This window comes from Chenopodium quinoa, unplaced genomic scaffold (genome assembly GCF_001683475.1).
Source record: "Chenopodium quinoa cultivar QQ74 unplaced genomic scaffold, ASM168347v1, whole genome shotgun sequence".
Lineage (NCBI taxonomy): Eukaryota > Viridiplantae > Streptophyta > Magnoliopsida > Caryophyllales > Amaranthaceae > Chenopodium > Chenopodium quinoa.
The window spans coordinates 1,897,621-1,910,550 of NW_018743033.1; the positions used below are offsets into that span (position 1 = coordinate 1,897,621).

Here is a 12,930-nt window from a genome sequence, read left to right on the forward strand (position 1 = left end):
TTCGTGCCATTAAACCCAAAATCATTCATTTCGTGTCCTCTTTCTAAAATCGTCCAAACCAGTCTATTTTGGTCCATAATACTGGTCCAATTATTTCTTAAGTTGGATGGAGCTTGAAATGAGCTTTCCAACGATATATTATAAGCCCAAATCTGAGCTATAACGAGGAAGTTATGGCCAAAACACTAAATCGAGCCCAAATCGAGTCTTACCTGCGACCCAATGATCATGTGGAGGGTCCATTAACCTTAACCTCATTCCTAAACCAATTAGGATTTATTACAAGTTTCTATAATCCTCTAGAAGGTTGTTTTCGATCCTAAATCTCTTAGGATTTATTATTAGCTTCTAGAAGGTTCTAATTTATCCTGTTTTTGAAAAGATAAAGACTCAAGAATTTTACACCGGATAAAACACTTGTTTCTTAATGATTTTGATTCTGATAAAATTAAAATACGTACGGAAATTCGATTAACCCAATTTGATTGGAAGTCAGATTTCGTATGAATTCAATCTTCCAAAAACTATCGTTGAGCGACAGTACCATCGCGTCGCGATAAGCCTGTCGCGCCGCGATGGAACTTGTTTTACTCCGAGTCAAATTCTGACTCTTTTTCTGATCTTTTAACCCTCTTTTTTTCTTATAAATAGAGGTCGTTTCACCCCGTTTTCAATCATCAACAAGTTTGATCACCAACAATCATCATCTAATCCCCTCTCTAATATTATTTCTCTCTCTCTTGTTTTCTCATATTCTTAGCCTAGCCTAAACACATCCAAATACACATCCTTGATACTTTTCCTCGATCAAACATCATACCTCTTTCATGAGCCTTGAATACTCCAAGCCCTTCTCGACGTTGCCTTCGACCTTGACGTTAAAGGTTGATAGTTATGAGGGTTTGGTCCCAAATCTATATTTCAATCCATATTTGATTTATTTGTTTGATTTGATCTTTCTTGAAGTTACTACCGTGTGTAGTATTTTGATAGAAAGAAATACGAGACATCAAAGTAAGTAATTCGATTACTTAATTATTCTTTTGATATAGAAATCATGTTAGGATGTTGATGTTGATTCCTAGTATCATGTTTAGGGTGTTAATTAATATTCCTAAAATCATGCTTTCTAGTATCATGTTTAGGTTAATGCTTTGATTATTATTTTTATTTAGTGATATGCTAGGATTTGTTATTAATCCGTTTAGTATCATGCCTAGGATCTTGCTAAGTATACTATTGATGAGATTTTGATTATATTGATATTATTATGATGAAGATTGTTGTGTTAATTATGCATTGCTTGATTATTCATGATTGATTGTTATTGCTTGATCACGCCATTTCTTGCAGGTTTAAAGGGAATTTGTACTTGAAATCACGCCTAATAAAATAATTAATAATTTGATTTTAGCTTAATATGATTTTAATTCAAGTGATCACCAATAATAGATTTATTTGTGCATTAATAATCAACCAACGCAGATTAAACAGGTTTAGGGCTAACTTGTTGTATGTATGTTGATCGAAAAGCGCACATGAATGTCATAAGAATTAAGTAGAGGCCGATTTAAGGCGGGTTCAATCTCTTTTAGGTTGGATTCATACCATCATCCCTGAATATCCAGACATGGTTCCAAACCACTATGGAGTTAGCGATCTCCGTGATCGTTTTATGGGGTGTAACCTTTACACCCGTGAATAGTTACAAGTTCCTAAAACTTGTTGGTGACTCTTTTATCTCTAGTTTCCTTCCCTTTGGACGCCACCATGCCTAAAAGCATGATCACAGTGGGGTTCAAAGGTTGGGTTTGAAAAATTCCCTACAAAAGGTAGTATCAAAATTGGGTTGCTATGAATTATTTAGTAGAGTCAATCAAAATAAGGTTGAAAATATTATACTACCAAGAAAATCAAATAATAAAAACTTCTAGAATTAAATATCACCACTAGCATAATCAATACAAGACAAAGTCCTACCTCAACCAGTTAATTATATGTTCACAAGGAAAGGTACGCCCTATAAAATACCAAAGATCTCTCCCGAGTTGTCAATGGCTTCCCTAATTAACAATGTGGAATCATGCAAATTAAAGACATTAAGTCTGGCCCCCTAACTTTCTAATAATCCATTCTACCTACTTCCGTGGAGAATTTCATACCCTTAATTGATCTATTCAAATCCGTCAAATCCCAGCTCTCGTTGCGATCAAGACAATGGAATGATAACAATACCAATTATCCCTAATCTAGTATTGGCATAAGCACAATCAATTAAGCATGAACAGTATAAACATTTAATTGAGAATTTAAAAGAATAAATCAAGTATCAATCATGACTAGGGTTCAACCTAACCCTAGAACTAATATGCTAAGAAAACATCATTACTAAAATAAATAAAGCAAATAAGAATAAATCCATGGACATAAAAGTACAGCCAATGTGAAAATATCAAAACCAATATATATTACGTAAAATAAATCTACCTAACTCCTTATTAAGCGGCCACTATCTCCTATTTATATGCTTATGTATTAGGTAAAACAATTATCATTAGGACTCTAAGATAATCGGCAAAAATCTATCGAAATCATGCAAAATATCTTGGACACGGGTAAGCTGCGGTAGAGCACTGTGAGCCGCAAGAAGGCCGCGCAGAGATCTGCCATCATGTTTCTTATTCTTCATTTTGTGAGCTAGCCGCAGGTAGGCCGCGGAGGAGTGCTACATGCCGCAACATGGTTGCGGAGTAGGCTGCATTGAGCTCCTTTGTGCCTTAATTGGTGCTACAAGTTGCTCGTTTGGTGTTAATTAAGGCCACGGATGAATCATTTTACTGCTTGTGTTCTTGGTTTTGATGTTGATTATCTCCAAGACCTTCATTAACAATAATGCTCATAACCTCTATAGCACATCCATCTAAACTCGTGTTGAACTTGACTAATTTCCTACAAAACAAAGAAAACACTCCTGAAGAAAGCAATCGTCAAAATAGATAGTAAAATGATGCTCAAATAATTAAATGTAGGGAGAAAGCACAATAAATATCATATAATTATGGCGTGTAAAACGTGTATTTTATCGTGTTATCATAACTCCAAAAGTTTTGTCCAACTTGTCACAATAGCCGTACAGTAAAAATATTTTTTTTTAATTAAAAAACACAAACTTCAATACAACTTATTTACTGAAATGTCATTTGATAAATATATTTTATTTATTTAGGTCATAAATTGGGGCTTGCTTGACTAATATCCCTAGCTTCAAATTGGAGGGGATTTTGAATGCCAAGAATTTACATTAGAGACATATTGGAGAGAAATATATGGTACAATAGGTTGTAGATTTACATATAAATGAGAATAGAAAAACAATATGACATCTCATATAAAAAACCAGTTGCATGCTAATTTAAAGTTCATATGTAAAATATTTTGTATAGTTTAATTAGAAAATGAAAATACAAATGGTCACATTCTTACATTACATCTTAGAAAAAACTTAATTAGAAATATATAAGAATTAAAAAAAAAAAATATGGACGACACACACACATAAATACATTAATGGATAATAATACAAGCACCATAGAAAACTATTTCATTTTCAACAATATTTATGTCTTATCATTTTACGAAAATGACATAATTCTCAATCATCATCCTCCATTTCATGATCCATTAGCATCCAAGAACCATCATTTTGTTGAACCATACTTTTGTGTTTCAACACCCACCAATTAACAGGAACAAGGTACTCATCTTTCAAGCAATCAAAGAACTTGTTCAATAGTGCGACGTCACGTTCCACAACCAACTTAAACCCTTCTTCACTACTCCCTTGAGTACCCGCCACACCGTGCAAGTAAACCTCAAGGTTATGTGAAACCGAAAGAAGCCCCGGGTTTTTCAAATAGAACGATTGAGTTGTGTCGATCGTTAACTCCTAGCCAACATCAACATAATCAATTAAGGGATAGTTAGGGACAAAATCTTGTGCATTACGTACACGTAAGATTCTAAGGTCGTCGTATTTTAACAATGTTTTCTTAAAGTTTGCATCTCCTACTCGAGGGCTAGCAAATACTATGGCTGTTACTTTGCAAGGTTTGGAATTCGAGGAGTTTTTACGTTGGTTGATTTTGTTTGCGACGATGTCAGCTGCGTTCAATGTTGCAAGAGCCGCGCCTAGACTATGGCCGGTTACTGTTATGCTGATCTCTTCGTCCTTGTATTGCTCCACCAGTTTTGTAAGCTCTGTTAGAACCTGGCATGATTTAGGAAAAAGATATTAAATAGGTTTATTTTGTAAATTTTATCAAAGTTAATTGTAACCTTAGACCACATACTATGATCAAATGATTAAAAAAAATAATAATAAAATAAAATAAAATAAAACAACTTGGTCTTATTGATTCTTAACTCTGACCTTATCCCCTTAGGCTTTTTTTTTTTTTGACAGCCCCCTCAGGCTAGTTTTAATTAAATTCATATGTGAACATATTTAGTCATGTAAACTTTTATTAGATTTGTCTTGATATTTTAATAATAATGTTACCTTTTCTGGGATCGAAGGACCATATGTATGTTGAATAATGATGATGAAGTAGTCGTACACCCTCCATGTTGTCCATCATGTTAATATGGGACTATTGATTAATTAAATTAAGCATGCCGTGCATTAAACTGATGAAGTCAAGGCCTATTATATTGCTTAATTAAATTAAGCAGTGCATTAAACTGATGAAGTCAAGGCCAAGTCGTGTCCCGCAAACTCCAACGAACCTTAAGTATATATGCAATTTAGTACAAAGTTTTATACTAAATCTTACTTATTCTATCTATGACAGCTCTTTCTTTAATTTAACTTTATATTTAGTACGAGATATCTACATGGATATATATGCGTTGCATGACCATAATTATTATTTTTTTTACGATTTATAAATCCTTCAAATAAAAAATATCTCTAATGCAAATATTCTAATTAACTTCAATACAAAAGATGTAATTTATATTAAAAAAAAAATGGTTTGATTGTATAATATAGGTAAGATTGAGGAAGTTGGAAATTCTTGGGAAGTTTGAGCTCACATAGATCATGGGATAGCCACTTCTCCTTTAGTAAGCCACAATGCCCATTTGATTTTGTTATCTAAATTACTTAACTAACCTTTAAATTCCTAGAAAGTGCAAAAAGTGTAAGCTAAACAAATCAAAACTAGTTATTTCCTAGGATAACAAAGTAACTTATTACATTTTATTTTAACTCAAAATTCTTATGGTAATCAATTCTTATGTGAATCAAACGAGCACTAGAAAGTAGAACTAACCTGGTCTCTTGCACTTGTCTTTTCAAAGGCCGATGATAAATTCTCGGTGGTATAGATGGAGTGCCATCCTTGATGCACCTCCGGCCCACCATCATCACCTTCATGCCCTAACATACCAGATGCTGAAACTTGCAAAAATTGAAAATCATTTAGCCACTCAAAGAATTGTACACTCCCTCTCCACCACTACAATCTCCCTTCTTCCCAATAACTCCACAGACTCATCATCAGCCACCGCAATGTACCCCATAAAATTCGTATCCTTGCTCCATGGCTCAATAGATGAGAATGGCTTAAACAAGAAGGCATCAGGCATTTCTATACCCGAAGTTCCATAAAAGAACTTTGTAACGCGGTACTTGTAAGGATGACCTAATTCAAGACCTAACTTGGCGAAGAAGTTTTTCTTATTAAAACGACTAGCACCCGCATATTTAGAGTATTTATCTCGAATAAATGTGTCATAGGTTGCCTGAGCCATCTCTCCATAGTATATGATAGATCTTCGGAGTTCATTGTCAAGTGGCTCGAGTAGGCCTTCCCAATGATTTTGACCCATCAAAAGTTCCCATCTATCGGCTATGTAACCATCATCGGAGCTCGAGTGGTGGCTGGTGCTATTAGGTCTCCATTTAAGAGGTGTAGGGACTTTGGAGAATTTTTTGCGGAAGAAACGTTTGACTAAGGAAAACATGATCGCGTCGATAAGGCTTATCAAGCTTAATTAGGCTTTTTCTTGGAATAGAAAGACAAGAATGTGACATGATCTCTTTAAACTATATATAGATCAGTTATGCTAAACTATACATTATTATTACGTAAGGTATACAGCATTGCCGGCATGATCTTCCATATTTTTGTATTAATTCAACAAGCTGTCAGTATATACTTGAAAGATATGGTTATAAACTAAGATGGTGGACCAAAACTTTTACTGATTCATGGTTTATTTGATTTTAAAAGAGTAACAATGTCCAAAATTATATTTGTTTGCATAACATAAAATTGTATGATGACTTGGTAGCTTTTTGGAGATGCACTTACTAGTTTACGGGATGAATAGCTCTTTAGACACTCTATAAACAATAACTAGGTAATTGATTAATAACTTGCAACATTACTTGAGTTAGGCTGCGCTTGTAGTTATGAATTATTATCGACTTAGTTTAAACTTATTTGAACCGACCATTCATGAAGCTTAATTAATTATTTTTTAATGTTAAAATAACAAGGCCAATGCTTGACAAATAATGGTATAAATAATGTTCCCTTAGTAAATTAACAATTGTTAATTTAAATAAAACTTAACTAAATAAATTTGAAAACAAGGTCTTTAGACAAATGTACATAGGGACGTTATCATCAAATACCAAAGAAAATATTCAAAAAAAAAAAAAAAAAAAAAAAAAAAAAAAAAAAAAAAAAAAAAAACAGGAATAAGATAGTATCTATAGTTGTCAAAGTATTCGAATAGACTATTTCTTAGAAAGTCTAATACTAGACTTTAGACAGTTATATATACTTCGTATAAAGATTGATGTTTTGACCTTTCCACCAATATGCTCATTATCTAAACATATCAAAACAAACAATTGGACCCTATTGACATTAAATTAACTGGTCTTTACTTGTAGATATCAAAATCAACAAAATCATGACCTACTGTTAAAAGGGTCTTTTGTTATCAAGCTCGACTCTTATCTTATCATGCTGGATGCATTTTTACAACATATAAATTTTAGTGCAAACTAGAGGTTAACAAAACCGGCTTATGCTAAGAGCTTTCAGAATCGAACATGCCTACAATCAAGCATTTAGACTCAATCGAATTAAAATCAAACGTTAAACCTCAACAATTTGATAATTGTCATGTGCTAGTCTTATATGAGTTATCTCCTTTAAGCAATGTCAAAAGCATTGAACTAGTATAAATTAAGATATAATCAAATAATAACCAAATTAAGGACGAGACATCTTTTAAAAATGTGCCTTAAATAACACCATATGACATTCATAATTATTATTTGAAACAAACTTCTAATAGAAGTAGTGTATAACATAAAATTGTGGCATAGTAATTACTTAGATTTCAGGTTGCTGACTTGATTTTTTCAACCGACCAAAAAAGCATTCTGCAACTACACTAACTTATTAATTAGCTAACGTTGTTCTCATCATACAAATATAAATGGATCAAATAAGCTGGGATTGTCGTGGACCTTAAAGCAAGTCAGATCAGTGCGTGCTTCAAATTTGAGGATATATTGGCCAATTTTGTCACGCAAATTTATTTAGGGCCAAATTCACATATATGCCATTAAAAAAAATTTAAGGAAGGTTGTCATTTAGTTTCTGCTACCCAAAACAATAACAATCGGACCCATTTTGATCTTTCATCTTATGACGAATGAACGAGTAATTATTGCATGGTTCTGAATCAATGTATGCTCCTTGCATAGAAACAACTCAACAAGGTTATTAAAATACAATATTTAAGAAATGTAGTTAGTTAGTTACAATAATTTGTCACCTAATTCCAAAATATAATAAAGCCAGAGATAATTCTTACTATCTCCGTTTCGTAATAATCACAATAGTTTGACTTTTACACTATTTATATGCTTACTAGGAAGACTATTCAATGGCTAATTGAAAATTGTAGCCATTGTAATTAGTTTTAATCTTGGCCCTTCATTTTTAATGATCAATCTTGACCATTCATTCAATTGACTTTAATTTTTAACTAGAAATGAAAGAAAAAAAAAAAAAAAAAGTTTTCTTGATTATGATTGAAAGAACTGTTTTTCAGTTTCTATCTAAAGCAAAAAACTGAACTATGCCATTGACGTAGCAGTAGCACGTAGGCAATTTCTAAGTTCAAAGTATCTTGATCTCCAATCTCCATTGAAAACCCACATTTGATTTTAGTTTATAAGCTTTAATCCTAGTGCTCTAAGGTATTATATATTACAAGGTCCATAATTTTTGCATCAAAGTTATCAAAGAATGAATCATCCTCCATAAAAGAAAACCGGAAAAATCGGAGGGGAAAAAAGAAGAAGATGAAGATAAATAATTGTGAGATTTAATTCTAATTTTCAAGAAACCAATCATTTGACATTAAAGGTAAAATTTGAAAACATCAAGTAAGTTAAACTTGAAAAAAAAAATATATATATATATATATATATATATATATATATATATATATATATATATATATATATATATATATATATATATATATAAACTTAATCCTTCATCCAGATTTTCCAGTATTAAAAAGTTGAATTTATTAATTGGAGGGTTGTGATCCACTTAGTTAAAATGACCACAATTTTATTGTAGCCATTTGAAAACTGTCCATGCTTACTATGACTATGCTTTTTACCAATATATAAAAAACATATATATATTGTCATGTAATATATTTTTGGATTAGTCTTAATGTATTATTTTCATTATATTACCCCTTTATACTTCTTAATAATATATAATTACAAATATTAATGGTCAAAGTTATTCATTGACATATGTGTCAGTTAAAGTGTTACGATTATTATAAAACGGAGATTAAAAGTAATAATTTTGATGCTAAATGCAAAATTAACTTTTTGGTCAGTCAACTAGGTTCTACAAGGTTGAGTTCAAGGCTCGTACCACTTGCTTGTATTTCTGTTCTCCACCAAAATATTAACTTCAATAGTAGTTCAACTTTTCTATGATTTCAACATTATTTCCTTTTAACCAATTATTATGGATTGATGTTGTTGAATGTATACGGGACAATACGATCTCATATTCTAGCATTGGAAACCTTCATGATAATGAAACAATTGTTTTATCAGCCAATTATATTAATGAATCTCGTTTTTTATACTTCTAATTAATTCCTTCTTCAATTCCAAATCATATACGGTAAATATTTCTATTCGTCACTTAAACAATTAAACATATAAATCTCAAAAATGACTAAATCTTATATTAAAAGGTTCGATATGATGGAAAGACGTATAGCACCCCCAACCCCTAATTGGTCAAGGTCGAGTCAACCATCATCAACTCTGCATCTAGCTATGACCATTGTCCTCACAAACTAACACAATTTCTTTTGACACATATTTTCCTCACTCATGCGCAACATGATAAACTTAATTTCTAGGAGATCTTCCATGCATCCACTGATTACTTTCATTTAATACACTAAATTGTAAAGTATATTAGCATATGAGCTCATTTAAAGAAAAAAATCACCTGGCCTATTAATTAGTACATCAAATACTTTCAAAGCAATTATGGAGTGTATTAGAATGCAACTAGGAAAGACTGTAGTTTAAATGAATGTTAATCTCACTAGAACATATGAATACGAAGAGTTAAACCGATGATATGAAAATTTTCCTATTTAATACTTCGTGGATTATTCTAGTATGTCCCATTGTTCGCAAATTAAATCTCTTTGATCAACTATACAGATTATATAAATTTTAACAGATTGAGTATGTTTCAATATTGTAGAAAAAAGTGTACATATTGTAGTATATTAGTAAAAGACATTCAATTTCAATCATTAATTAAAAAAATTGTATAAAGACACACTTAAAGTTAAAGAATCCATGATAAATTGTAATGCCAAAGGTAGGATAATCCAAACAACAGAAATCGAAACCAAAAACACTAAAAAAAAAAAAAAAAAACAAACAAACATAGACTCAATGTCGTCGAAGAGGTCAGGTCTAGAAAGGTCCAAATGTACTCCTTCTGAGTTCTGACCCATAACTACACATTACACAAATTTTTGGATTCTATGGAAAAATAAAGATATTTTTTGGAAATAAAAAATATTATTATATGAAAAGGTCAAAGTCAATATAATGATCTTCATCATCCATTTCATGATCCATCAATAACCAAGAACCATTAGGCTGTTGAACCATTCCTTTATTCTTCAAAATCCACCAAGCAACCGGTATAAGATACTCATCCTTCAAATTATCCATCGACTTATTTACAAGTGCAATATCGCGATCAACTACCAACTTAAACGCCGCCTTACTACCTTGTGTTCCTGCAACTCCGTGCAAATATGCCTCCATATTATGCCAATTTGTGAACGTACCGGGGGTCTTCAAGTACGGAGACTTAGTCGTGTCAATCACCAACTCCTGGCCAACGTCGGAATACCCTAGTAAAGGGTAGTTTGGTACGATGTCAAAGGTGTTACGTACCCTTAAGAGTTTAAGTTTGTCATATTTTGAGAAAATCTTTTTGAAATCGGAGTCTCCTACTCTAGGGCTCGCGAATATTATGGCTGTTACTAAGTATGATTTTGCTGGGAAATCTTTGGGTTTGTTTAGGTCGTTGGCAACTATATCAACCGCGTTTAGTGTAGCTAGGGCTGCACCTAAACTGTGACCGGTTATAGTTATGCTGATCTCTTCATCTTTGTATTGTTCAACTAAATTTTGGAGTTCCTGAATAACCTGCAAATCAAATAAGGAAAATGAAATTTAATAACAAAATGAAATTTAATAACAACTATCTAAGAAAATTAGTATGTATGATTATATAAAGCTAGCTAGGTATGATTATTTTGTAAAAAAGTTTATTGTTGGCTTGAGCTTTGAAGTATTGATAATTATATGTTGTGACCACATGCATACAAGATATAACATTTGGTTTCGAGTGTTGATGGGATTTTTTTGTCTTTTTGTTTTTTTTTTTTTTTTTTTTTAAACACCAATATAATGTACAAGTAAAACATAATAAAATAATCATACTGAAAAAAAATTAGATTGGAATAATTATTAATTTGGATATATATATGGTCAATCGCTATCATTCTCCACCTAAACATTTTAAGTCTTAATCTATAGATACAAAATATATGTATATATTAAGTGTATATTATGTAAAAATATCGTATTTTGTGTAATTATGTAAAGGCAAATTTCACACACGAACGAGCAATACTTCTACTAGAATATACTATAGCTAGTTAATTGGAGTTTCATGTACACTTGTACTGTTGTACATGTTTTATTAATGAGAATTTTCGGACTCAAGGAAAATTACACAATTCTACACTACATATAATTTATTATTTGTAGAAAAATATGTCAATCATAAACTAAATAATCATTAAAACATTATGATAGTCATACTTCAAACGACCACTATAAAATTTTCAAATCATTATTATCTTATATAACATGTGATCTCGGTAACATATACCAGTACTTCGTATATATATGTATCTCTTTTTAAATTGATAGTGATGCTACAACACTTATATACATCTTGAAAGAAAAGCAAGATCTTCAAAAAATAAATTACAAAACAACAAATAGTAAAGGATGAAATAAAGAAGCAATTATAATCTTACTTGGGATCTTGCACTAGTCTTGTTAAATGGCGATTTAGGATCTTCCGAAGTATAAACCGAGTACCATCCTTCATGCACCTTAGGATCATCATTTCCATCACCCTTACCAAGTATACTCGAAGCCGAAACTTGAAGAAATTGCAAGTCATTAACCCACTCCAACGATTGTATAGTCCCTCTCCAAGCAATAACAATATCCCTCCTCCCTAACATAGCCACCGACTCGTCCTCCGCCACGGCTACATACCCTATAAAATTAGACTCCTTACTCCAAGCCTCCCTCGAAAGTGACTTAAACAAAAATGCATCAGGCAAAGCTATTCCCGAAGTTGCATACAAGAACTTGGTAACGCGGTACTTGTAAGGCCGTCCGTTTGCTAGCCCTACTTTTGGGAAGAAATTCTTCTTAGAGAAACGACTACTACCGGCATATTTCGATATTTTTGTGCTATCAAAGGTGTCGTAGCATGCTTGAGCCTTCTCTCCATAGTGGATGATGTTTCGTTGGAGATCGATATCGAGGGGATCTAAGAGGCCTTCCCAATCGTTTTGGCCGCTAAGCTTTTCCCATTTCTTGTGATGGTGAAGAGAGTTCATCATTTTTGGCCGTTTGTTGCTTAGCTTAAGTGGTATTCTTGGTTAGAAACGTAGGTACAAAGTACAAATGCAAATGTATTATTATCAATTTAAACATATATAGTGTCACATTGAGGTTGACATTGTGAGTTTCATATTTTTTTTTGTTATTTTATTACTCGGTAAAAAAATTGTAGTCTAAGTTACATTATGATTTTGAGCGAGGATTGAGCTTGAAGATTTGTTTATACAATGCTATTTATAGCTTAAGTTACATTATGGTCGTTTAGAGTATGATTAGTGCTATCCATTTTTAGTAGTAGATTCTTACCTTATCTCGCTATTATATACAAGTATTATATATATTATCTAACCACTTAACTATTTTAATTTCATAAGACTTGTTATCTAGGGAGCTCATGCACTATTCAAGTACATAATTTTCAATTACTCGATCCCTTCCAAAAGATTTTTTCTGCTATTAGATTAATACTCGTTCAATTATTCACAATTTGGGGAAAACTTTAAATTTTCATCAATATATAAGAGAAAACGTCTTTATGTAAGTTTTTTCAATTTATTTCAATGAATGTTTTAAAATATCAAAATTTATAATTTTACAAAGTTTCATATGTG

The 12,930-nt window shown here is 31.9% G+C and overlaps 1 protein-coding gene and 1 pseudogene across 1 annotated transcript; both read right to left on the bottom strand.

Moving 5' to 3' along the window:
* Positions 1-3,389: 3,389 nt before the first annotated feature.
* On the bottom strand, positions 3,390-6,027 carry LOC110730468 (annotated as a pseudogene).
* A 3,905-nt stretch (positions 6,028-9,932) lies between these two features.
* On the bottom strand, positions 9,933-12,586 carry LOC110730563 (phospholipase A1-IIgamma-like). Its single transcript, XM_021910381.1, has 2 exons — positions 11,719-12,586; positions 9,933-10,816 (listed from the first exon to the last, which is right to left on the bottom strand). The coding sequence occupies exons 1-2, from the start codon at positions 12,316-12,318 to the stop codon at positions 10,181-10,183; spliced, it is 1,236 nt and encodes a 411-aa protein (XP_021766073.1). The 5' UTR covers positions 12,319-12,586; the 3' UTR covers positions 9,933-10,180.
* Between the last annotated feature and the right edge of the window lie 344 nt (positions 12,587-12,930).